Genomic DNA, 23,528 nt, shown 5'->3' on the forward strand with positions numbered 1-23,528 from the left:
CACCGAAAACCGTCACCCCGTAAAGAGGGACACACTTTCTCAACTATCCGTCGCCATATGCAATCGGCTTGTATCGTAGCGCGCGTCAAATCAATCGTCAAAATCGTAACGGAATGGTTTGAAATTAAAAAGAGTTCTTCCGCGGTGAGACATTTCGTGAAAATAAACGAGAAGCATACGAATTATTCCTGTTCTCCTGAAATCCGTATTTTTCCATAACCCGTCATTATATATATAAGATATATGTTTGTAGATATATATGCGTTGACGTACATACATACTGATGCGTATGAAGTTGTATGCATATTGACACATTCGTGGTGAGCGAGCGTGGTAGCGCGATCGCACTGGATAAAGTTGTGAACCATCTTGTACCAAAAATTTACGGCACGATTAAATATCTGATTTTTGTAAAATGTCCAACACATTTTTGTATTTCGCTTACGGAAGTAATTTACTCGCTAAAAGAATACGGCTAAACAACTCAACTGCAGTAGTGAAAAGCATTGGTTATATAAAGGTAATCAGAAGATAAGGATGTACGATTGTTTAGAGTTGTGTTCTATATCTTTAACTTATACATTGACTATAATGACATATGTGCAATTGTTCATAAACTCAATATCTTTCTGTCTTAACGCAAACTATTATTTAAAAATCTTATATATTTAATCTTATCTTATCTAATTAAAAATATTTAAGTGATATTTAAATATTTTTTCAATAATTTTTTAATTTGATAATAATAATATTCTATGAACTGTGGAGGGAGAGGGGATATACTTTAACGAAAATAATTTACAGAATATATATACACACATATACAATAAATTTTGTGGAAAGTGAGATAAGAATAATCACAAAGATAAGGCCATATCTTATTTTCAAAGAATCTGAAAAATGACTATAACTATGACTCACACGATATATCTATTCTCTTCAGAATTATATAAGAACATTTATGATAATGCAAAGCAAAACATAAATTTTTTGAATTTTTCCGATCTGACTTGGTGTCATATTTGTTCATTATATTTGTTACATTTTTTTTCCTGTGTATGCATATATATATTAAGTACACACACACACACACACACACACAAAGTCTATATGTGTATATATATTCTGTAAATTATTTCTGTTAAAGTATATCCCCTCTCCCTCCACAGTTTATAGAATATTATTATCAAATTAAAAAATTATTGAAAAAATATTTAAATACCACTTAAATATTTTTAATTAGATAAGATACAAATATATAAGATTTGTGTATATACACACACACTCAAGTTACATGTTTTTATTAGAATTTTAGATTAGATTTTCAAAGATATTCTAAACGATGGCATGGAGCATCAGCAACAATTGTTGAAACAAATGACTCGATCGTATGGGGTGTAGTTTGGGAATTAGACAAGTGTAACTTGCCTACATTAAATCGTCAAGAAGGTGTTCAAGACAATATATATCATGCAATGTCAGTAGACGTTATAACTCCCAATGGTACAACTCTGAATTGTAGAGTGTACCAACAATGTCATAATCCAACGGAATATATGAAACCAGCAGATCTTCCAATGGATAGAAAACCTTCACCATTATATCTGTATGTATCTGCACATAAATATAATGCAAATAATGAGTACAAAATAATATAACTGTACCTCAAACTTTTTTTATAAAAATTTCTACTTGGATTCTAGAGAAACAATAATAAAAGGGGCACAAGAGAATAATCTTCCCGATGATTATATAAAATTCTTAAAATCTATACCAAATAATGGATACAAGGGAGAATATGATATCAGGTATGTATTAAGTTTAAACAAGTTAAACAGAGATTTATACTTTTTTTTATATATTAAATAGTGTTATAATATAAATTTCATTAATACCTTATGTACATTAGCCAAAGTATTATAACACAATATCTTCCATCTGTTTTTTCATGGTTATGTATAACGTCGCATCACAGCCTTTCTCTGATTGAAGACTGAATTCTACAATTTTCTTATTATGCGAATGTTTTTGATAATATGGATCAAGAATTACATATTCTAATGCCGTCTCTGCCGTCATTTCGTCCAACGTACGTCGTGGAAGTTTCAACTTAAAAAATTGCCGTTTGTTCACCTAAATACATTGAATTGTAGATATAATGGATTGGAGTATTACAATGTATTGACAATTAAATATAAAAATGATTTTTTATAGGACAATTAATATAAAAAAGTTATGTTAAGAGCTAAAAAAATTTACATACGAAAACAATAAAAAAAAATAGCGTCATTTTACATGCAAATATATATGTGTATTAATATTTTTATTTAAAATAAGAAATATACGAAAACACTTACGAAAACATGTAATGTAAGTTTATAATCCATATCGATGTCTGGCCATTTTTGTTCCAATAAATCTTTATCCAGATTTACTTCTTTACTATCTATCAGATGATGCTTCGCGGAACAGAAAATGGTCCACAATTCAGACGCAAAGTGTGGGGCGAAAGGTGCAAGCATTAGAATTTGAACCACCAACGCTCGTTCGTATTCGCGACTTTTTCGTAAACATTCTATATGAACTTTTCGCAAACTGTAATTATAGGTTACAATGTGTATTCGGATAATAGAATTGTTGCAAATATCATATGTCCAACTATTTACCTATTTGTAAGACCTTGCATTCTGGATATCGCTACACTGAGCTGCTGTGTTTCTATTATATTATGTGTGACAGTTTTCAAAAAGTAATTTCGGCTGTCGAATAAGTACGCATCGTGTTCGGCGAATTTAGGATGGGTAGGTTCGGTTTGAAGTTCCTCTAGAGACATATTGTTACGTTCGTGTTTAAATTGTCTCACCGTACTCCAAATACGATTTTGCCAATTCTGTATACCAGGAATAGCTGCAATTTTATATGCGCGCATATGAATATACATGTATATTTTGATAAACCACCGTTAAACCACCGGAGGATTGATCCTTACTGTCTTCTGACCAATTCCTAGCAGACGTTGGTGCAACATCGGCCAATATTAATAATCTAGTCGTATCTATCCCGTACTTGTCTAACAACGCAAGGGGATCAATACCGTTATATTTTGACTTGGACATTTTCTCCCAGTTTACAGTGACAGGTTCTCCAAATAAAGTCTCATGTTTGCCATTTTTATTTTTTCTCACTTCCTTTGCACTCACATATTTGCCAGTCCCCTTAATTTTATACGTCTCACCCATTATCATCCCTTGCACAAGGAGTTGTTTAAATGGTTCCCGACATGGTACGAGACCTTCCGAATGCAAGAAATGACTCATAAACCGAGCGTAGTATAAGTGAAGCACAGCTGAAAAAATAGAATGCACAGGTGTTATTCTTACCAAACATGAAAACTTGACGATTAACACGTTGAGCGCTCAGCCTAAATCCGCCGCGGGTCATGAAGCCTAGATCAGGCCAAGGAGACGAGGTAGAAAATATAAACACAACTTTCGCACGTGAATCATGTCGCGTCGATCATATGCGTGCATTTGTTTACGTCTACTAACTCACCACTCTCTACAACTTTGCCTAAATTGCTTCGAAGTATATCATAAAAAACAACTGTAATACCTTCTTCACGTATAAATTTTTCTCAACCGTTTGCATATAATTTTGTATATCGTTACTATTAAGTATATTTGTTACCATGAAAATTATTTGTGGAATCCTGCTAATTAAGTAAATAAAACTGTCACCCATATCTGAAATAGATATATTTGGGCTGTGTTCTCTTTGGACGCGTCATTCTATCTTTATTGTTATATATGCCAAAAGATGATGCGCCCAAAGTGAATGGTCCCCTGCGGAAAGATAGCTTTTACCTATGACGTGACGCTCAACGTGTTAAGAGAATATTACTACCATACCGTGCTCTTTTCCACCTATGTAAAGATCCACGGGAAAAATTTCTTTAACCTTTTCTACTGAAAACATCTCTTTCGCATTATCTGGATCTATGAAACGTAGAAAGTACCAGCTGCTATCTACGAACGTATCCATTGTATCAGTTTCTCTTCTTGCGTTTCCGTTACACTTGGGACATTTTGTCATTGACCAATCTTTTATTTCGTCGCTTAATAATTTCATATCTGACATGTGCTTTACATCTAGTAAAGTCACAGGAAGTTGATCACGAGGTACTGGCTGAGTCCCGCACTTTACACAATGAATCATAGGTATAGGCGTACCCCAATATCTCTGTCTCGAAATTAACCAATCCTGCAGTTTCGAGCTTACTGGATATCCGCCTATCTTCCATTCTCTAGCCTTCTGTAATATTTCAGATAACTTCTGCTGCTGTTGCTCGTAGCTACGGATCATATGTCGAGTGAACGGTATTCCAACTAACTCCGAGAATTGCAAGTCATCCATGGATGCGGCAGGTATGCCCAAACGGTTGTCCCTCCACATTGAATAAACGACCTTGTCGGTAACGAAAATTGGTAATTCTTCACCAGTAAATGGATTTAATACTTTTGCATTTAAACGTTTGATGTCAACGTCTATGTCCTGTGTATACTCTTCACGATTTAATACGCTTTTAGGAGATATAGCAACAAATTTTGCGTACTCGATGAATTCCGGTGTATCAGTCCATAAATTCACTGTTTTTGAAAAATCTGGAATATCAGATATCAATTTAAAATCGAAATTAATACCATTACAATCGCCTATCCAATGCTTCTGCAGTTTGATTACATCTCTCCATTCCTTCAAGCTTGGATCGTGTAAGCCCTCCATCAATGATCTACAATACAAAGATAATTAATCAACTGAAACTGATATTAATTATACATAACATTATAGTATTCTTGCCCTTACTTTGCAAATATTGTTGTTCTAATAAACCACTGCTTCAACATTTTCTTTTCTACAAGTGCACCGGACCTCCAGGATCGCTGATTCAAATCTACCTGTTCTTCAGCCAATACAGTGTTATCCACAGGGTCCCAGTTAACATAAGCTTCCTTTTGATATACTAAATCTTTATCGTATAATTTTAGGAACAGTTCCTGTGTCCACTTGTAATAATCTGGATCACAAGTTGAAAATCCTTTCTCCCAATCAAAAGAATAATTCAGCAATGTCAGTTGATTACGCATTGTTTTTATATTGTTCTTTGTCCATATAGCTGGATCAACTTTGTGTTCAATAGCAGCATTCTCCGCTGGTAATCCAAAAGCATCCCATCCCATAGGATGAATAACACTTTTACCTAGACAGGAAGATTTCTTATATTATCTTCTACATGTAATTTAAATATTTTATATATCACAAACTACTGATGTAAAAGTGAAATTTTATGTGATAAACATTATATTATCTACCTTTCATTCTATAAAATCTGGCTACTGTATCACTTATTGTATAAACTCTGACATGACCTATATGCAAAGCACCAGAAGGATATGGAAACATGGACAAAATGTAAAATTTATCTTTTGTTTCAGTATTGAATTTGTAGGAATTTATCTTATCCTTCCAGTGGTCTTCTATTTGGCGCTTTACTTTGGTTGAACAGTGTGTTATCTAAAAGATAAGTTTTTAATTGGCGAATAAATAATACAACAGAGTTCAGTGTAAAATACGATACTTTTAAAATATTTTAACAATAATTTTATTCCACTATATCCCAAATACAAACTTGATTTATTACATAATGAAAAATAGAGAATAAGGCAAGCAACGTATTCGAATATAAGCAAAATAAAGTTGAAACTTTATTTTGTTGTACTATATAGGTAAAAAACATTTAGACTTCACATTTAGATATCTTATAAAAACAACGATTAAAGTTTAAATAGAAAATTTGATTATTAACCTCCGATATATCCACTGCAGACGATGATAGTTGCCGGTGAAGAATATTATTGAGAAATCTTCGGATTTTGCAACGTGACAACACTTTAAAGGAATATAATACATTTTGTATCATTGTTAAACTTTATTTTTATCACGTAAATCAAGTAAACACAGAATGAAACACTTGTATATTACATTCCACAATTCTTTGTTATTATTGTACCATGTAGGTCGCCATTTTTCCGACTCCCTTGGCTGCGTTCTCTTTGGACGTTTAGTGTCGGTCCACCATTTTAAGCCTTAAATCTTAAGAAATTCTTATTGTGGACCGACACTTATGCGCGTCATTCGATCGGTTTCATAGGAAAGCATGAGTCACTCAATGTAGGGGAAATTCTCTCATAAATTTCATTTGCTGTTTTCCCTTCCAAAAAAAATAATTGAATCATGTGACCGGATGTCACTAGCTTAATTAAAACATCAGCGTTTAATCCCGCTGAACCTTGAGAAGGAAAGTTCCTCACGGATCCCGTTGCCCATCCACGGTCGCCAGGGCGTTATTTTGAGAGCTTCGCCCAAACTCCAGGCCCGGGAAGCTGGACCGGCCAAGTCTCCCCAGATACGCCTTTACTATTAGGGGTTGTATAGAGGGATTCCCTCCCTGATAGAGTTGTCGTCCCCGAAGAGATGTTCGGATCACCGGACGCTCGCCTCAGACACTGGGTATGGGAATAGGGAAACGCGAAAAAATGGACACGTACCTCGTGAGAGTAACTAAGATGAAGTCTATTTTGAAAAAAATAAAGCAATAACAAAAAATACTTATCTATAAATCCTATAAAAGTAAAATGAACTTAATGAACGAATCTTATATAACTAATTTTCCGATCTCGCGCGGTCTAAGCCGTAAAAATATACATATATGTAAGACGTAATTGTTCCACGGACCGCTACGCCGAATAAATAAAACAATTATCCCCACGCGTCGTAGTTCGGGGATGTCTTAACTTTTACATGTCTATCCCGACGCAAGACTGTTGTCGCGAACATCTCGGGACACGAGATCGGGCGCGCGCGGCGGGATAACGCAACATGCGTCGCTTACCGTACCGGGTAGCCCCGCCGACGACGGGATTCTTTCTCTTTTTTAACTTAATTTTACGGTTCCACCGGTGCCGCATTCCGAGTCGAGCTTCCCACCGGATGCCTCGGTTCTCAGACGGGAAATCTCTGTTTTTCCCGAAAGTTACGAGGTGGAACAGTGGCAATTTTACAGCGCACTTACCGTCGCCAGGCGATCGGTCGTTTTCCCGCGTCTCCCTGGGCCTCCACCAGGACGTCTCCGCCAGCTTTCTCCTCCGTCAGCAACTTCTCCAAGGTCCCCTCGTCTGCGTAGTTATCTGCCGAATGTCGGTCCTCCCGCTTCCCGCGTCACCATGCTACTCCGCGCCTTTCTTCTTCCGATTTCAAACGTTCTCTCCCCTCCACGACGCTTTCCGATTCGCCGACGGCCCCCGCCAATCACAACCGCCCCTCGCGTGTCGTGTTCGTTTAGTCTGCGGTATCCCTCTTCTTCCGGTCAGCCGCGCTCTCTTACGCGGCTGAACCTCCGGTTGCAATCCAACCACAAATTCCAATTTTATTCATTTTTCACTGTCACTCGAAATATTTCTGTGTCGCTTGTATTATATAACTTATCTTGTAGCATATATCACCGTTTCGTGCGGTTGGCTTATGTGGAACGCACCTTATATATGGCTCCTTCACATAGAAGTACTCTTGTCGCGCAGCAGAAGTTCGCGCGGTAGCCAATCAACATGCCACTTTTCGGTAAGAATTAAAAGGTTATCGATTACCACGAGAGCTTCTGCCGCGCGGTAAGCGTTGCTGCGCTCTGCGTGCAAGAACCAATAATCTGACACGTCATTCACAAAAAAGTGGAATGGCTGTGATTGGTTCCGTTGCTCCGTGCATTCGTTCCACTGAGGATTTCAGTGGAACACCGGTCTCAGTGTGTAAGTATCCCGAACGCAGCTCGAAGGAATGACAAGCAGTCGACTGCAAATGACATAGAAGGTTTGCGATTCAGCGACCCATAACCACAAACAAGTGAAGCGAAGTGAAGCAGTCGATAAAAGTTACATTTGTTACCTGGCATCAATATTGAGAAAGAGAGAGTGAGAGACCGAAGGCAACATTTAATATTCCAGTAAAAATGGCGCTTGCAGAAGTTTGCAGTATCAATTCTCTTATCGATTTTAACTTTTCTCAAGACAAGGATAAGTTTTCCGGAGAAATTGAGGGGTATACTGAAAATTTTTCCAACAATCTTCGATTGTCAGTGCCACCTTTTGTCAACGTAAGTACACAGAATCATGATCATCGTGTAAATATGCGACATCATGCGATTGTCGAGTTCATAACGTGTCATTTTAATTTTGTGACTTCCTAAATATACTTTTCATTTGCGTAACTTGTCGTGAGGCATATATCATATTAAGATGATATGTAACTTTGTGTCAACATAAATAATGTAAATAAAAAGTACTGAAAGTAATGCTATTTTACACTAATTGTTTGATACATTAAATATAATATTTTTATTAAATATCTAATTAAATATGATAAGTTACCAAATATAATAGCTTCCTATTAAATTATCTTAATATTAATGATGCATGTAAACGATGGTATATTAAGTCAGTACAATATGTATCATGAAAGGATATAAATAAAGGATATTGAGATATATCGATATTGATAGAGTATACCACCATTTATATGTATTATTAAATTTCAGATAATTTGATATACATATTAAGTGATCAGTGTAAACAAGATTATAGACAACCGTCATCACATGTATGAATTATCTATTATTAGTCTGTCCTTTATAGCTAAACTAGCTATACTTATTCAAGTAATATATACACATATATATATATATATACATATATGTATCAAAGTATATAAAGTGTATATACCAGATTTTCATGCTTCAGTTGTAAATTTCTTGAATTAATACAGCCAGTTTGATCGTAAAGAACAGACTATGATAAATAATAAGTAATAAAAATATGTTAAGAGCAACTATTAATATTGTTGTTTTATATAACTATATATAAAATTCTTTAGAAATATCTTACAATTTTTCATAAATAAAGAAATTATATTGTCATGTTATTTGGTTATTTGTGTGTCGATACTATAAAACTATGAAGCCAATGTTGCTTTTTGATAAAAAGAAAAAGAAATTTCTATAATTTGCAAGTTTCTATATATGTTACATATAATATTTATGTTCTTTTGTTGAAGATATTCAAAATGATATTGGTTGTTTAAATTTTGTGGCCTTTATATGTCTTATTCATTTACAGCCAGCTGAAACTTTTGGTCGCATAGCCCAAGGTATTGATGATACTGGCAAGTACTTAAACATCAAATTTGATCATGGAACTACAACTTTGGGCTTTCAATATCAAGGTGGTATTGTTTTGGCGGTAGATTCACGCGCTACGGGAGGACAATTCATTGGTAATAACCATATGCTTGTAACAACATTAATATCAATAAATAATAACATGTTATTTATAAAAAATAATTCACATATTTGGTTTTTTAGGCTCATCCACCATGAAGAAAATAGTAGAAATCAATGACTATCTCCTTGGAACTTTGGCTGGTGGTGCTGCTGATTGCGTCTATTGGGATCGTGTTCTGGCAAAACAATGTCGCATGTATGAATTGAGAAACAGAGAACGTATTTCTATTGCAGCAGCAAGCAAATTATTATCAAATATGATTTATAATTACAAAGGGATGGGACTGAGTATCGGTAGGTATGATATTAAAATTAAAAATTTAAGTAAGAAATATAATGAAATCTATAAACTCAGGTATGATGCTGGCTGGTTGGGACAAACGTGGACCAGGACTTTATTATGTCGATTCTGAGGGTACTCGTACACCCGGAAAAGTTTTTAGCGTAGGTTCTGGATCTGTGTTTGCGTTTGGTGTACTGGATTCTGGATATAAATGGAACCTATCTGATGAAGAAGCTTATGAACTTGGAAGAAGATCAATTTATCACGCTACACATAGAGATGCATATTCAGGCGGTATTATAAGAGGTTAGCTATGTAATTATGGAGAAAATACAAATTATTTTGTTATTTGCAGAATTCATCACAGAGCTAGTATCAACATGGAAAAGCAATAATCAAACATCTAGTATTTTATATTATGTAATAGTTGCAGGATTATAATACGTGTGTTATTTTACAGTATATCATATGAAATCAACTGGTTGGGTGCATATTTCAGACGAAGATTCAAAGGATTTGCATTACGCATATTATGCTAAGAAAGAAACCCAACCAAGTACCTCTCAAGTTTAATCTATACACAGGCCATGTATGCGCACGCTAATTGTTTAAGAAATAAAACAATTTCTATATGTAATTTATGAGAACTCATCGTATCGATTTAATATTTTAATTATCGTACATTTACATATATTTTGTAAAAACCAATGAAATGTTTCAACAAAGTACGGAAAAACATTAATTTTATATTTAAGTATATGGCTGCAAAACTTATGCACAGTCTTGCTTTAAGACTCCTGGAGGATTGCTTTAATTATTTTTTAATAACGCGAGAAAACATATGTCAAGGATTTTTGCGTTATACGTTCATATAAAAAGATTTGTGATCGATTCAGCATACTTGTAAAATTGTCCGAACACTTACTCGAGCAATCATTAAGTAGTAGCGAAGTTAACATTGACAAAATTATGAAAAAAGAAATTAAAAAGGGAAGGTCTATGTTGAGTTGATTTTGCAACCATTTAATGATTGCTCGAATGAAAGGAAAGTACCCGGATAATTTTATGTGTGCTGAATCAGTCACAAATGTCATCGTTATGGGTATATCTTTTCACTCGAATGTACGAGGATCGACTGAAAAGTTTCCGGTGATTCTATTGTGGTCCGACAGATAGCACTAACAAACGTCTACAATTAAATTTTTAGGTTATTCTAATATCTAGTTTTTCTACGAGTGTTCCAAATTGAACAGCTGTCACAAAACTTTCGTTCTGTCTCTTTTCAAGAACAGACGTGAATTTCTTAAGCATACATAATAACAGTAAAATAATGAATACGATGTATGATATTTATATGCAGGAGATATGACATACAATGTTTCGGATCTTCGCAGAGCTTGTGAACGCTACCATTGCATAACAGTAAAATAATGAATACGATGTATGATATTTATATGCAGGAGATATGACATACAATGTTTCGGATCTTCGCAGAGCTTGTAAACGCTACCATTGCATTACCTCGGAAGGAATAGCGTTTGTAGCGCGAAGTTATGACGTAAAACACTACCACTAGTGACGTCATGATCGCGTTTATCATCTACTATCTTCCGCGGACAGCATTTAGCGCTAATAGCATCTCTCCGAACGCACCCAATGAACACCGCGTGTGCCTAGTGTAATGGCTTCTGCCCACAAGCAACGCTTGCCGCGCGGCGGAAGTTTGCATGATAGCCAATCAACACGCTGTTTTTCGATAAGAACTAGAAGTTTATTGACTACCGTGCGAACTTCCGTCGCGAGCGTTTCTCGTGGGCAGAAACCACAAGATTTGGGCGTTGCGAGCATGTAGTGGAACGCACTCGTAATACCCGAACGGACCGCAGCGTAATACGTTAAATGTCGTTTCATTGGCTAGATATCATTTTAAGATTATCGTAAGATGATATATAGCAAATGAATACGATTTTGTATTTTTGTGTAGGATCCATTTCACGTTACAAATGCTTCGAAGCGCCGCATAGACCAATCATTCTTTAAGTACTCCTGAGTGTCTGCAGCCTTAAGTGGATTCTACCGTCTATGTCTCTTTGCTGGAAAATGCACTATGCTGTCAAGTATGGGCGAACTTTTATTGATTTAGGGTGGAATATGAGAATTGCTGGTGTCTGTTTGTCGGTGATCTTGTTCGACAATATTATCGAAGAATTTGCTAAGTGAATTAATTTGATGTGAATCAGATCAAGTGAATAAAATATTTTTAAATGAGGAAATTGGATTATCAGGAAACATGGAGGGCCGAAGGATTAGAGGCTCAATTAGAAGCTGCTCGCGATGATCTCCGTGGTCTTGATCGCAGCATTCGTAAAATCCTGGGTCGAGATCTTCCTGACGGCGAAAACGGTCCACTACAACCGCCTAGGTTAGATCTATTTCGGCAGTATTTTATTCGTTTTGTAAATGTATTTAGGAATTAAGTTATTAAGAAATTTCCAAATATTGTATGGTAACGACTGGAAGTACTGTCAACTTGTATGCTATTTTGTACTTCATACATTTAACGAATTATAATTACACTGATATTTTTATATTATTCATATCATTTCCACCATATTTTGGATTATATTTGTATTAATGGAATTATGTTAAATGTATAATTAGTACAACGTGTATATATAGTTTTGTTGCAACTCTTTAATGACTTGATTTCTTTTTAGAATATCTCAAAAAAGACCATTACAAGAAGATCGTCGACGAATTGTATCAGAACTTATGAATAATGAATTACCTGGAGGTAAACGACGCTGGCAAAGTTCCAACACTGAACCAAAAACAGTTTTTAGTCGACTAAGTGCACGAGTTCCATCTAATGCAGATGATAGTGCTGATGAAGACGATAGTGTCACTAAGGTAAGTTATTTAAAAAAGAGGAGATAAAAGCAACTTCTATTAAATAATTAGGAACAATAAATCTGAAAATTTTTTAAACCCAAGGTAAATTTTTACTTTTTATAGGTAATGTTAAAATAAATTTTATCGTGAAAATGTTATTATAAGACTTATAATCATTATATAGGTTATTCCAAATTAGAATGTTTATTTATTTACGTAAATATCAATTACCACATTAAGATAAATTATTAATATCATTATAAGCAATAAACTTAATAACTAAAAGAAATCAACTTTAGTTGATTACAAATTTGAGAAAAATACTTAGGAATATTTTTATGTTCAAGTCTTGATTATATAATTAAACAAATTATCTCATATCCCTATAGTAAGAGTTATGAGGTACTTTATTCTGAATCATAGAAAAATTTGCGTGCTTTGTATATAAAATAAGATCTCTTGATAACACATTTCTAATAATAATGACTAATCTTATTAAATAAAATACATTTCGCATATGCATACGTGTCTCAATTTAGGTATACCAGAAGTTATAAGCAGGTAGAACTGGTTATATTGGACTGGAAAAACCTCAATTTTTTGTAAACTCTTATAATAATTATTGAGATATTAATGCAAGAAAATTGGTCACTCAATGTAGCCAAATTCTCATGACAGATTTTCTGCCTTTGTCCCAAACTATCTTTCCTGCAATTTTCATTTAAAAAATCCATCAATTAAACCGTCTTCATGTTCGTTTTTTTTTTTCTACGAAAAGGATATCCCTCTTTAAGGATAAACCATTTATGTAAACAAAAAATCATGCACAGTTCTATTAAAAAATTTAATCGAACTTTAATAGAGTCCTACGGTGAAGTGATGGTCACCATCTTACATATCTTTCGAAACCAGATAACTTTTGAACTCTGAAACATATTGTCTTCAATATTTTTTTTGACATGTTTTATAATGGCATTAAGGAAAGATATTGTATTTGCACTGCAAATGATATTGAGCTAAATTTTTTTTTTTTTAATAAATAATCATCTGGAGTATGTATCAAATATTAAAAAATTAATAAGATCGGTATATATGTCACTTGATAAAGATTACTTGTGAGGTATTTTATCTCGCTTATAAAATTTTATCATTTTATATATATTATTCCACCATTTGTAAAATTAAATGTGGTATGTAATATTTTTATCAAGCCCGCTGTGTCGTCTAGAGTAATAGCTACTCCTCGAGAAATTCCTTCGCGCCAAGAAGTTATCAGACGAGAAAGAACAGATGAGCGTAGTCGACAAAGAAATAAACGTATGTTTGGCGCACTTTTGGGTACTTTACAAAAGTTCAGACAAGAGGAAACTAAACTTAAAGCAAAGGTAAGACTTTTAAATATACGCTTTTCAATCAAATTAAAAGATCACTTAAAATCAGCGTCAAAAAGGACTGAATTTAATATCATGTATCTCTGCGAGAAATGGTTGCAAAGCGATGTTCAAAAATGCGTTGTAGAGCCTTAAAGCCTCAGTTTTCGAATGCTTTGACGCACTCTGTAAACATTTTATTACAACCGGTGCTGATTAAAAGCGAATCTTGCAAAGTTGAAGATTAAAGTTCTTTAATAGCGTACAGGGAATACATAATTTTTGTTCCAAACTGTTTTAATTGCATCGTAAAGTTCAACATTTTCCTTTTCAAATGCTTTTCTCATTACTACAGTTATTAATTTTAATTTTGCAAAGTTTTTTTTTTATTAAATTTTCAATTAAATTAAATTTAACGCCGTTTGTAGTTAAATCTTTGCAGAGTAACATACCTCGAAGCGTTTGAAAGCTAAGACTTCAAGATCTAACGCTTCTTTGACCATTGCTCTGCATTTTTCCCAAAGATATGTGACTTGGTCCTTTTTGGCGTTGATTTTAAGTGATCCTTTAATTTTGTTGAAAAGTATATTTAGAAAATTGATATGTGAAATTTTATAATATATTTCATTTCTAGGAAGATAAGAAGGCAGAAGTAGAAGCTAGAGTAGAAGAAGCTAAAAGGAGAGAAAAAGAAGAGCTACGGAGGGAAAGGCAACAATTATTTTTGTCACGGAAACGACAATTGGCTGAAGTACGTGCGTTAGAGGCAAAACTTGCGCGAAGTAGACAGTTTCAAGATTGGCGCAATGCACAATTATTTCTTGCTTCGTTTATAAAAACACGTGCACAACCTTCCATTTATTATGTACCAAAACGCAAGCATCCACAGACAGATATGTTATTAGTACAATCTACAAAAGAACTTTACGGTTAGTATATCTTCATAGCTATTATTTAAAATTCTGCTAATTTTTTATTTCTACAATTATCCGCTTTTTTTCAGAGGAAATTGAAAAAAGAGAAAAGGCATTGATTGACGAACTAAACTTAATAGAGGTCCAAATAGGATTAGGCAAACATTCACAAAATTTCGATGGATCTGCATCTTTAAATACCGTTGTACCTCCGCGCTCGTTAGAAGAGGGTGAAGAAAATCGAGACCCTAATCCGGAACATAGTATTGAAACTACGATCGATAACGTCGCTGTTTCAACAATGCAATCTATGATAAGTGAAACATTTAATGAAGATCATGATATTGAGAAAAAAGATGACATACAACTCGACCAAGTTCAACAAGATGAAAACAATGGCTAGTATCTGTTATAATAAAGTTGTACATATGCTGTGCACATTGGATGGTCCAATATAAAATAATAATTTTGGTAGTAAGTTCTTCGAATATTATTTTGATTGATAAAGATAGCATTCACGGAAGAGAAAAAAGCCGTATCTAAACTGTAATCTATTGTCACATAAACTTGTAGTATAATCTTACAAAAAAGAAGCCTATTTCTCTGTATAAAATATCTTTAGGTATTATTCCTCAATCCTTTATTAGATGAATTAAAGTTTTTATATACTTTTCGTCAGCCATTTTCATCTCGCTAGGGTTGCTACAGTAGTTATCACTATTTAAGCTTGATGACTTTGTAATAAAAATAATGATTATTATGTCTTATCATTGTTATCATTACTATTATTACTTTAATTTTTTTTGAATATCTTTGCCATAAGAGAATAATATCCGTCTATTGACATACCAACTTCCAGATAGGACTAGAAACCCCCCCCCCCCCCNCCTATGTATTCGAAGGGAGCGTTTTAGCAGAATGACTGACATATAATTTTAGGGCAATGTTTTACATACCAAATCTTTATCTAAATTATTCTTTAATTTTTTTTTAAATTATATAGCGGCTTGTCAATTATAAACATAAGAAGAGCTTTCTAGTTTAACAAGAGATCATGAGATGGTGTTTATCGTTTTCAATAATATTATTTGTACGGATAACTACAGATAGTGTGAACCTTTATTGAGCAAAAGGAAAACGCGCATTTCTTAAACATTTTCTAGAAAATCGAAGTTAAAAATCCTGAGCGACGTGCTATATCGATGTCCGCGTGAGTCGGCAGTAACGTGCTTGACTTACAAATGCGAGATCACTGGTTCGAATGTCGATGAGGATGTTCTCGGAAACGGCTACATATTGCGCGCTAGCCTTTCATTATGTTTTAATATCAGTGAAGATGAAGTGACTATTATAGAAATATATTTCGTTCAAATCCACTTCCTGCTTTTCGCGCTCTCTCCTTGTTGGTATATTCGAATGATACTGCTATAAATGTTTTATGAATGTGCAAAGAATATTTCATCGAATATTGCAGGCAGGTGTGTGAGGAGCTCATGAGGCTAAAAAGCACACGCGAAAACAGTCTCACATGACCTCACTTCCTAATTAAATATGTTTGTCAAAAAATATAATGCATATACAGGTCTACTTTCCAAATAGATAAAATTGCATTGAACATGGACAGTAAATGAACTTTATAAATGTTCTAAGAATATTCTTTCCTGTTATGAATATACGAATTTCTACTTAACAATATTCTACGTATATTCACAGAATATTCGATTTCAATATTTGGAAGCTAAAAACATTCATATTTCATATAAAAATGTTCATGGAATATTTTATAAAATATTTTATAGGATATTTTAAATAATTAAAGCTATCTGGAAATTGATTCTTTTTGCGTACCTATCAGCGGAAATTGATCTGACCGAAATTATTAGGCGCGCAAATTAATTCGGTGCTTTTACCTTTAATCAGTCATAATTCCGCTTTAAATTAAAATATTTCCTCAGTGTTTAGTAGCTTTTGAGATGCCAAAGGTTAAAAATATGCTCTATAACTTGACAAAGTCTACAACAAAATAGTATCAAACACGATGACGTGCGACAAACAAATATCAGACACTACTTTGCTTTCCAATTAAAACAAAAAATATGGTCGAGGCTACAAATTTACTCAGCTTTGGAAGAAATGCAATGTCCGACGAATATGCGATAGAATATCCTAGCCGACCTCGTGCAACTTGTTTCTGGTGAAACAAAGATATATAAGATTCGGCGTTATCTTGGTGAAACACAACATCCTTTCCTGTTCTGACTGCTTCTGTTAGATATTTCGACTTAAATTGTCCAATCGATAACACACATCTGAATTTATGGTTTGCTTCTGTGAGAATATGTTCATGATACCTTTGTAATCAGATAACTTTCTTCGCATGGATATCTGATTTTGGCAGTTGTTTTTGGCAGTTCCCTAGCCCGGTCCCACAACGCATGAACAATCCATTTTTCATTGTCCGTCACAATGTGTTTCAAAAGTCAGTCGCGTTGCATTTGAAAAGCATATTGCAGATGGAAAAAAAATTGATTCAATATTGATAATTCTCGTCGAAATAAAAGTCACCAAGTAATGATACAGAATATATTAAACGCTCCACATATATTAATCTTTGATACTGTTAAAAATGATCGCTATATGTTAGTAGACATGTAACATCCTGTTTATCAGCAGCGAACCGCAATGTTGCATGCCGGCGACGACGATTGGAAAATAATAACTTTTTTCCGAGGAAGTCCTCCGAACTATGCAACTACGTGACAAATACAAGTCGTGAGCGTGCGGATACTCCTGTCAGCATATCGAACAAACGACCCGAGGAGAAACAACACTCTCGGACGTGGGAAAGGCACTTGACGCCACTTATATATGGCATAAACGATGACAACGCAACGAAACGACGGTAACAACGACGACAATTTTATGCCGACAGTTTCATCCCGCTCAACACAGGTCTGTAAAGTACTTGTCCTTTTATTACAAAATGACGTGGATCCGCATGTCGAAATGCGAGGCATAAAGGGACTGGGAGATCGCCTTCTATCTCTCTCATTTGTTTTTTTTTACTTTTATGTATATAATTATTTATATCATCAATTATAATGAATATATAGTTATGTACAATATTGAATCTCATTCTTTAACAATAACATCAACAACATGATTAAACAACGTTCCTCATTGGTACACAAATTGTAAATGTACAGATAAAAAAGCATTAGGTGAGGTCAATGAGGCATTGAAGGTGGCGTACGCTCAGCGCGCCTTAATTTCCTCCTCTCTTTATACATTTTTTTTTCTTTTAAATTTATATATATGTGTATATGTGTATATATATATACACACACATATATATATATGTGTATATATATATATATATATATATATATATATATATACACACATACATACATATATATAATTCTCTCTCGACCACTTCGAGTTCTTTGTTCGATTTTTTATGGGCTTACTTTTTTCTCGTTAATATTTATATATGTATATACTTCCTTTAGATATACACACGTTCCACATACACACAAACGCGTCACATTTGCTCCGCGTAACGCAACGAGATTACGGCTGATGATATCGATTGAATCGGTGCGTGATTTAATTCTTAAAGAGAGTGCATGAGCGATTCGCGTCGCGCGACTGGTCAGCCGTAATATTCTCGCGCAGATTCGCTGAAAGTAAAACACGAGCGGATTGTCCTTCGGACATTCAAAGTAACGCGAATGATCGATCGCGCGACAATCGTTCCCTCACGTCGTAATTTCTTAGGTATTCGAATGATACGGTACGAATGAAAACATACGAAAAACGTCGAGGATCAATCGAATAGAGTTGCCGAAACGGAAGCTCCTCTTCGCTCCGCGCGACGCAAATCTCAAACCGATCATCTAAGATTCTACACAAGGCTCCGACGAGTTTTCTCATTTTGTGTCGCTCTCTGCTGAGCGACTTCCGCAAAATGTAACGCACGAATTTGTTTTATCTTTCGCAAGTAGAATCGCGTCGAGGCGAGACAGAAGCTCTCTCGGAGCTTCCTCCGGAACAGACTCGCTCGCGGTTCGCCACAATGAACCTTCAGGAGACTCGAGGAAAGCAAAAGAAGACAAATCGTTTCTCGAAGCGACACGCACGGATCTGCACGGTTCTTACGATCGAATCTTTCGCCTCGCACAATTTTCTCGTCAGATTCTCTCTCCCTGCGCGAGGAAACACGAGAGCTTTCGAGAATGAAGAATCTCAGGAATTGACCTCACGACTCGCGAACGATCCCCCCCCCCCCAAAAAAAAANGAACAAAGTACGCAGAGAATGCTCGAAAAGGGATAATCTTGCAAGAAATTTGAATACGTTCCTTTCCTCAACGTGACTCTGAGGAGAGAGATGATCGTCTTTCGCTTGAATCGATTACTCCGCCAAATCTTAAGCTAAAGACTTGCATTGTATTAAAGTCTCCTTTGCCAATTCTTGAGCCCGAGAGAGACAAAGCGCGAAGTAAGTGCACACGTCTCTCGAGAGATGTGTGTGTTTTCTCCATTCTCTTCCCTCTCTCTTTTCGCGGTCTCCTCTTTTCTCCTCCGTTGAACAATCGAGTCTCGTCAATTCGCCAATGAAATCGATCCAACGACTGGGAGGAAGAGGGAAGACGCGCAGAATTCGATCGCCGCGAAAATACAATGTCCGTTCGCGCGCGGCGAGCTCCTCGGCCGAATCAGCAACGCGATCCTCCTCCCGTCCTCCTTCGTAGTCTCACGGCTTCAATCGCGAGTCCCTCAGTTCCAAAGAAATTTCGCGTACGTATTTCGAGTGAATTCTGCTTCCAGAACTCAAGCATTTTTTTAACGCTTCGTATAATCGATTTAGTTACAAAAATATATGATCGCCTTACGAATGAAACGCTCGGGGAAAGGAAACGACATTCGATACATCTACCCGTAAGTGACATTACATCCACCGCGCGAACAATTAACATGCGATATCTTCTTCTCGGACGCGTAATTCCGTACAATTCAAACGAAACCGTGTTTCGATTTCATCACGATGTAAACGAATCCTCGGAAGTTCCCGCGAGACTTCCGGCCCCAGCAGAATTGTTCAAACAGCTAGCTGTAGGTCTCGTCGAAAAGTAAGATCAAACGAAAATGGAGCATACACGATGCCGCAACTCAAGGCGAACGCAACATATGCGATCAAGGAGAGTTAAATTTCCGTTAAGCTGCACGTCTCATTGTTCGGATTGCACAACAATTTTGTAAACGAGAGAGTCGGACGTGTGTAAGAATCGTCTTTCAGTTCCTTTACTCGAACCGCGGGGACGTGACATAACAGGCGGTACAAAACTATATTTGGCGTATGTAGGTTCTAATAACGAGATACTTTCGCAAAGTAACTTCGCGCGATCCGTGAATCGAAGTTCTAGACGATCTCTCAAGGTCCTGCGTTAAACAACCTCTCGGACCAGTTGCACCGACGTCCACCGCAGCATCGGGTCGTCGCGTAACGGCCATTCTACTACGCGCGGCATTCAAATAGTTCGACCGAATCGAATTTCTCTCCGCGATATAGCACGCAGTTTTAATCGACACGATAAAGATCAGATTCTGCTCTCCCTCTCGAGAAAAATTTGTGAAAAAACGAAGGACCCGAGCGCGTCTCGCCAAGTAACGCGATTGAAATTACCGGACGTATTTCTCGGCCGCGCTTTGTCGACGCACAGGACACGTCGTCGGGCTAGAAGGATCATCGACGCGGAGCGTCGGTGCAACCTGTTCGCGCGACCGACGCTACGTCCTTTGTACTTCGCAGGGTGCGTGCATTCCACACTTGCGCGCCTCGCCTCGCTCTCTTTCACTCGAGCTACATACATAGAAAGTTATGTACAACGATATATAACACGAACTGCAGTGGCAGTGAACAGTGCACGTGGATATTGCAAACAGCAGCAGCAGCAGCAACAGTAGCGGCGGCGACGATGACGACGATTATACAAGATGTACGCGAAACACGGCAGCGACTACCATAGCTGCTAGTTTTTTCCTCGCTTAATCTGCTCCTCCGCTTCATAATCTCTCTCTTTCTCCCTTTGTCTTTTTTTTATTTGTTTACGCTTCGGAGCCGCATGCCGCGAAACCTGCGATATTTCGAGATCACGGCGGTGTTCGACACGCGCATCGTATGTTATTTATTTTTTATCGTCGTCACGTGGTTTTCTCTTTTTTTTCTGTCTTTTCTTTTTTTTCTCTTTTTGCAGTCCTTCTCTTTTGAAATTCTACGGTCGCCACTTAATCGTAGAACAGTCTCACGTATATATGTCCGCTCGCACGCGCGCGCATATCAATCCTCACCGATCAAAATTCTCGACTTTGCGTGTATGTGCGTGTATATATTTATATCTGTGTGTGTGAGTCTCTGCATGTGTACCGTGTGTGTAAGTATCAGCAAGCGAAATGTAAATCGTACCTCTGTGTGAGTGCACGCACGCGCGCGCGTGCATATCACGCATGTACACGCCTGTTCTCGTACATGTGTAATTACGTGTGCGTGTTTTCCGTGTACAAGCGAAGTACAAATTCGTGTCGGCACGCGCACACGTGTGCACGCGCAGTAGGATGACAAAGAAAGAAAGATAGAAAAAAAAAAGGAGAGAGAAAAAATATATGAGAGAAAGAAAGAGTGATAGAATGAGGAGAAACAGAATGTGTGTCTGTGAGAAAAGATATATAAAGTATCTGTGTACATGTGTATTTTTCTCTTACATATATGTATATTTTCTTCTTTTATATGTACGTCCGTATATATACACACGTGAGTTTCACAAAAATATATAAAAGAGAGAATGTCTATGTATACATATATATATATATATATGTGCATATATACCTATAATGTATATATACCGATATATAGACGATTTATATACTTAAAGTTGTGTGGAAAAGGGTACTTCATCGTATAGTTATTTATATGTATATGTGTGTGTGTGTGTGTGTGTGTGTGTGTGTGTGTGTGTGTGTGTGTGTGTGTGTGTGTGTGTGTGTGCATATATATAGAACCTGTACAAAGTGCTTGATTAAGATAATTTTTTTCCCTTTGTTTCATTAGCCATAAAACAAGACACACGAGGTAAGGGTTGCGCATAGTAGTCCGGCACGTTTCGAGCGCACTTCGTCCAGCCCGGTACTCGATTCGCGCAGAGTCCGTCGCCGACGAGAGGATTTGCCAACGACGGTCCCTCTTCTCTCGCGACGTTTTGCGACGTTCGCACGCGAGAGAAAGGGAGAGAGAGAGAGAGAGAGAGAGAGAGAAAGAGAGAGATCCGGTCACTCTCTCGGTCAGACGTCGAGACGTTGACGAACGAGTCCAACTCGCTGCATTCGCGGACTCCCTTCTTTCCCCCGCTGCTTCACCTCTGTCCACCCTTTCGTCGGCTGCTCAACGGCTCGCTCGTTGACGGTGTTCTCTTGCGTAGTATTATATACATTAATAACACGTGCTTCCCCCCGAAAGAAAACGAGCCGCCACGACGGCGATTGTTCTTCCAGGCCGCGACTTTATCGTGCGATTCCACAGTGCTCGTCGAGCCGCGCGTTAAACATTAAGCTATACACCCCCATACATCGAGGCTAAGCCACGTGTTAGATGTTATAAGCTACATGTGTACCCCGTACACTTTCTTCCAGCCCAAAGGGTCGGTGGTTTCGGGGACTCGATAACACAGCGTTGCGCTTCGCGAAGTGTCTGATTTCTCACGGCGTCGTCCTCGTCGCTGCGAAGACGACCGTCCTCTTCTTCTTCAGCTCGAACAGAGAAAGAGAGTACATGGCGTGTAGCTACCCTCGGACCGCACAGCATCGTGCCACTTTCCGTCGTTCCTCCTCTTATTCGACGGCGTGGTGTTCTCCCATTCGTCGTTGTCCTCTTCCGCCTCACGGATCGTTCGGTCGTCTCTCCGAGCCGGGATCAGCTCGGCGAACGAATCGACAAGCTGGCGAGCGTCGCGTTTGCGCCCCAATCGCGGTGTGTCGATCGAAGAAACTGCGTCTCGCGAACGTCGGTGGCTCCTACGACGAAGATGAGACAGTTGCAGGGACGACGGACGGCACGATGGTTTCCAACGCGCGATTAGATGTAGGAATATGGTCCGTCGGTGAGGGCGCTACACAGCAACAATCAGGAGGAGTCGTCCTTGCCGCGGGCGCCTCGGCTCGGCCTGTATTCGAGACCCGGGTCGAACTGCATCAGCACGAAAACCTGGCGATTCGAAGAGAGCCGGCCGATAGAGAGCACGATTCTCATGTCGGGAATTCTTGTCTTTGCGATGAACTTTGTGACGCGCGATCAGTTAGAGCTTATCGAGTTGATTTTTGATCATGATACGCGAGAAATTGACGATTATGTATAGACCATTATGAATTCCGATAACTTTGGATTGTTTTATCGAATTAGGCAATTTCGTGGAAAATTTATGTGCGATGTGTGATTTTTAGATTTGCGATATTATACCTGATCTGTAGGTAACAGTGTGAAGTCGTCGGGTGGATTCGTGATCACGTATCGCTTGGAAGAGGCGTCGCATGACGAACTAGTGTCTCGAAACCTAGAAGATTCGAGCATAGATCAGCGAGTGCTGAAGAGAATGCGCACACGAACTGGACTATATATATATATATATATATA

At 37.1% G+C, this 23,528-nt stretch overlaps 5 protein-coding genes across 48 annotated transcripts in view; 3 read left to right on the forward strand and 2 right to left on the reverse strand.

Annotated features, from left to right (window-relative positions):
- Positions 1–391: 391 nt before the first annotated feature.
- On the forward strand, positions 392–2,066 carry LOC106751798 (gamma-glutamylcyclotransferase-like). The gene is made up of 4 exons (XM_014632954.1): positions 392–520; positions 1,308–1,606; positions 1,704–1,808; positions 1,976–2,066. The coding sequence occupies exons 1-4, from the start codon at positions 416–418 to the stop codon at positions 1,995–1,997; spliced, it is 531 nt and encodes a 176-aa protein (XP_014488440.1). The 5' UTR covers positions 392–415; the 3' UTR covers positions 1,998–2,066.
- LOC106751796 (probable leucine--tRNA ligase, mitochondrial) lies at positions 1,526–8,055 on the reverse strand. Of its 2 annotated transcripts, XM_014632951.1 has the most exons (10): positions 7,130–8,055; positions 5,864–6,563; positions 5,370–5,571; positions 4,864–5,257; positions 3,909–4,789; positions 2,990–3,346; positions 2,667–2,907; positions 2,358–2,595; positions 1,896–2,133; positions 1,526–1,614 (listed from the first exon to the last, which is right to left on the reverse strand). In XM_014632951.1, the coding sequence occupies exons 2-9, from the start codon at positions 5,975–5,977 to the stop codon at positions 1,918–1,920; spliced, it is 2,643 nt and encodes an 880-aa protein (XP_014488437.1). In that variant the 5' UTR covers positions 5,978–6,563; positions 7,130–8,055; the 3' UTR covers positions 1,526–1,614; positions 1,896–1,917. The 2 variants fall into 2 exon arrangements, with proteins under 2 accessions (XP_014488437.1, XP_014488438.1); XM_014632952.1 differs by lacking the exons at positions 5,370–5,571; positions 5,864–6,563.
- Positions 8,056–8,059: 4 nt separating this feature from the next.
- On the forward strand, positions 8,060–10,315 carry LOC106751797 (proteasome subunit beta type-5). The gene is made up of 5 exons (XM_014632953.1): positions 8,060–8,203; positions 9,222–9,378; positions 9,467–9,679; positions 9,741–9,974; positions 10,129–10,315. Exons 1-5 carry the CDS (start codon positions 8,060–8,062, stop codon positions 10,239–10,241), a joined length of 861 nt encoding a protein of 286 aa, XP_014488439.1. The 3' UTR covers positions 10,242–10,315.
- Positions 10,316–11,738: 1,423 nt separating this feature from the next.
- LOC106751758 (pinin) lies at positions 11,739–15,452 on the forward strand. The gene is made up of 5 exons (XM_014632813.1): positions 11,739–12,090; positions 12,386–12,578; positions 13,772–13,945; positions 14,565–14,859; positions 14,934–15,452. Exons 1-5 carry the CDS (start codon positions 11,933–11,935, stop codon positions 15,245–15,247), a joined length of 1,134 nt encoding a protein of 377 aa, XP_014488299.1. The 5' UTR covers positions 11,739–11,932; the 3' UTR covers positions 15,248–15,452.
- Positions 15,453–21,695: 6,243 nt separating this feature from the next.
- Positions 21,696–23,528, reverse strand: part of LOC106751765 (calcium-activated potassium channel slowpoke) — a 96,015-nt gene continuing 94,182 nt past the window's right edge. For all 43 annotated transcript variants that reach the window (XM_014632825.1, XM_014632826.1, XM_014632840.1 and 40 more), the window contains 2 exons: positions 23,355–23,448; positions 21,696–23,102 (listed from right to left, as the gene is read on the reverse strand). In XM_014632825.1, coding sequence (XP_014488311.1) covers positions 23,022–23,102; positions 23,355–23,448 — 175 coding nt within the window. In that variant the 3' untranslated portion in view covers positions 21,696–23,021. The remainder of the gene's footprint in view (positions 23,103–23,354; positions 23,449–23,528) is intronic.

Source organism: Dinoponera quadriceps, unplaced genomic scaffold (genome assembly GCF_001313825.1).
Source record: "Dinoponera quadriceps isolate SergipeBrazil2010 unplaced genomic scaffold, ASM131382v1 scaffold179, whole genome shotgun sequence".
Taxonomy (NCBI): domain Eukaryota; kingdom Metazoa; phylum Arthropoda; class Insecta; order Hymenoptera; family Formicidae; genus Dinoponera; species Dinoponera quadriceps.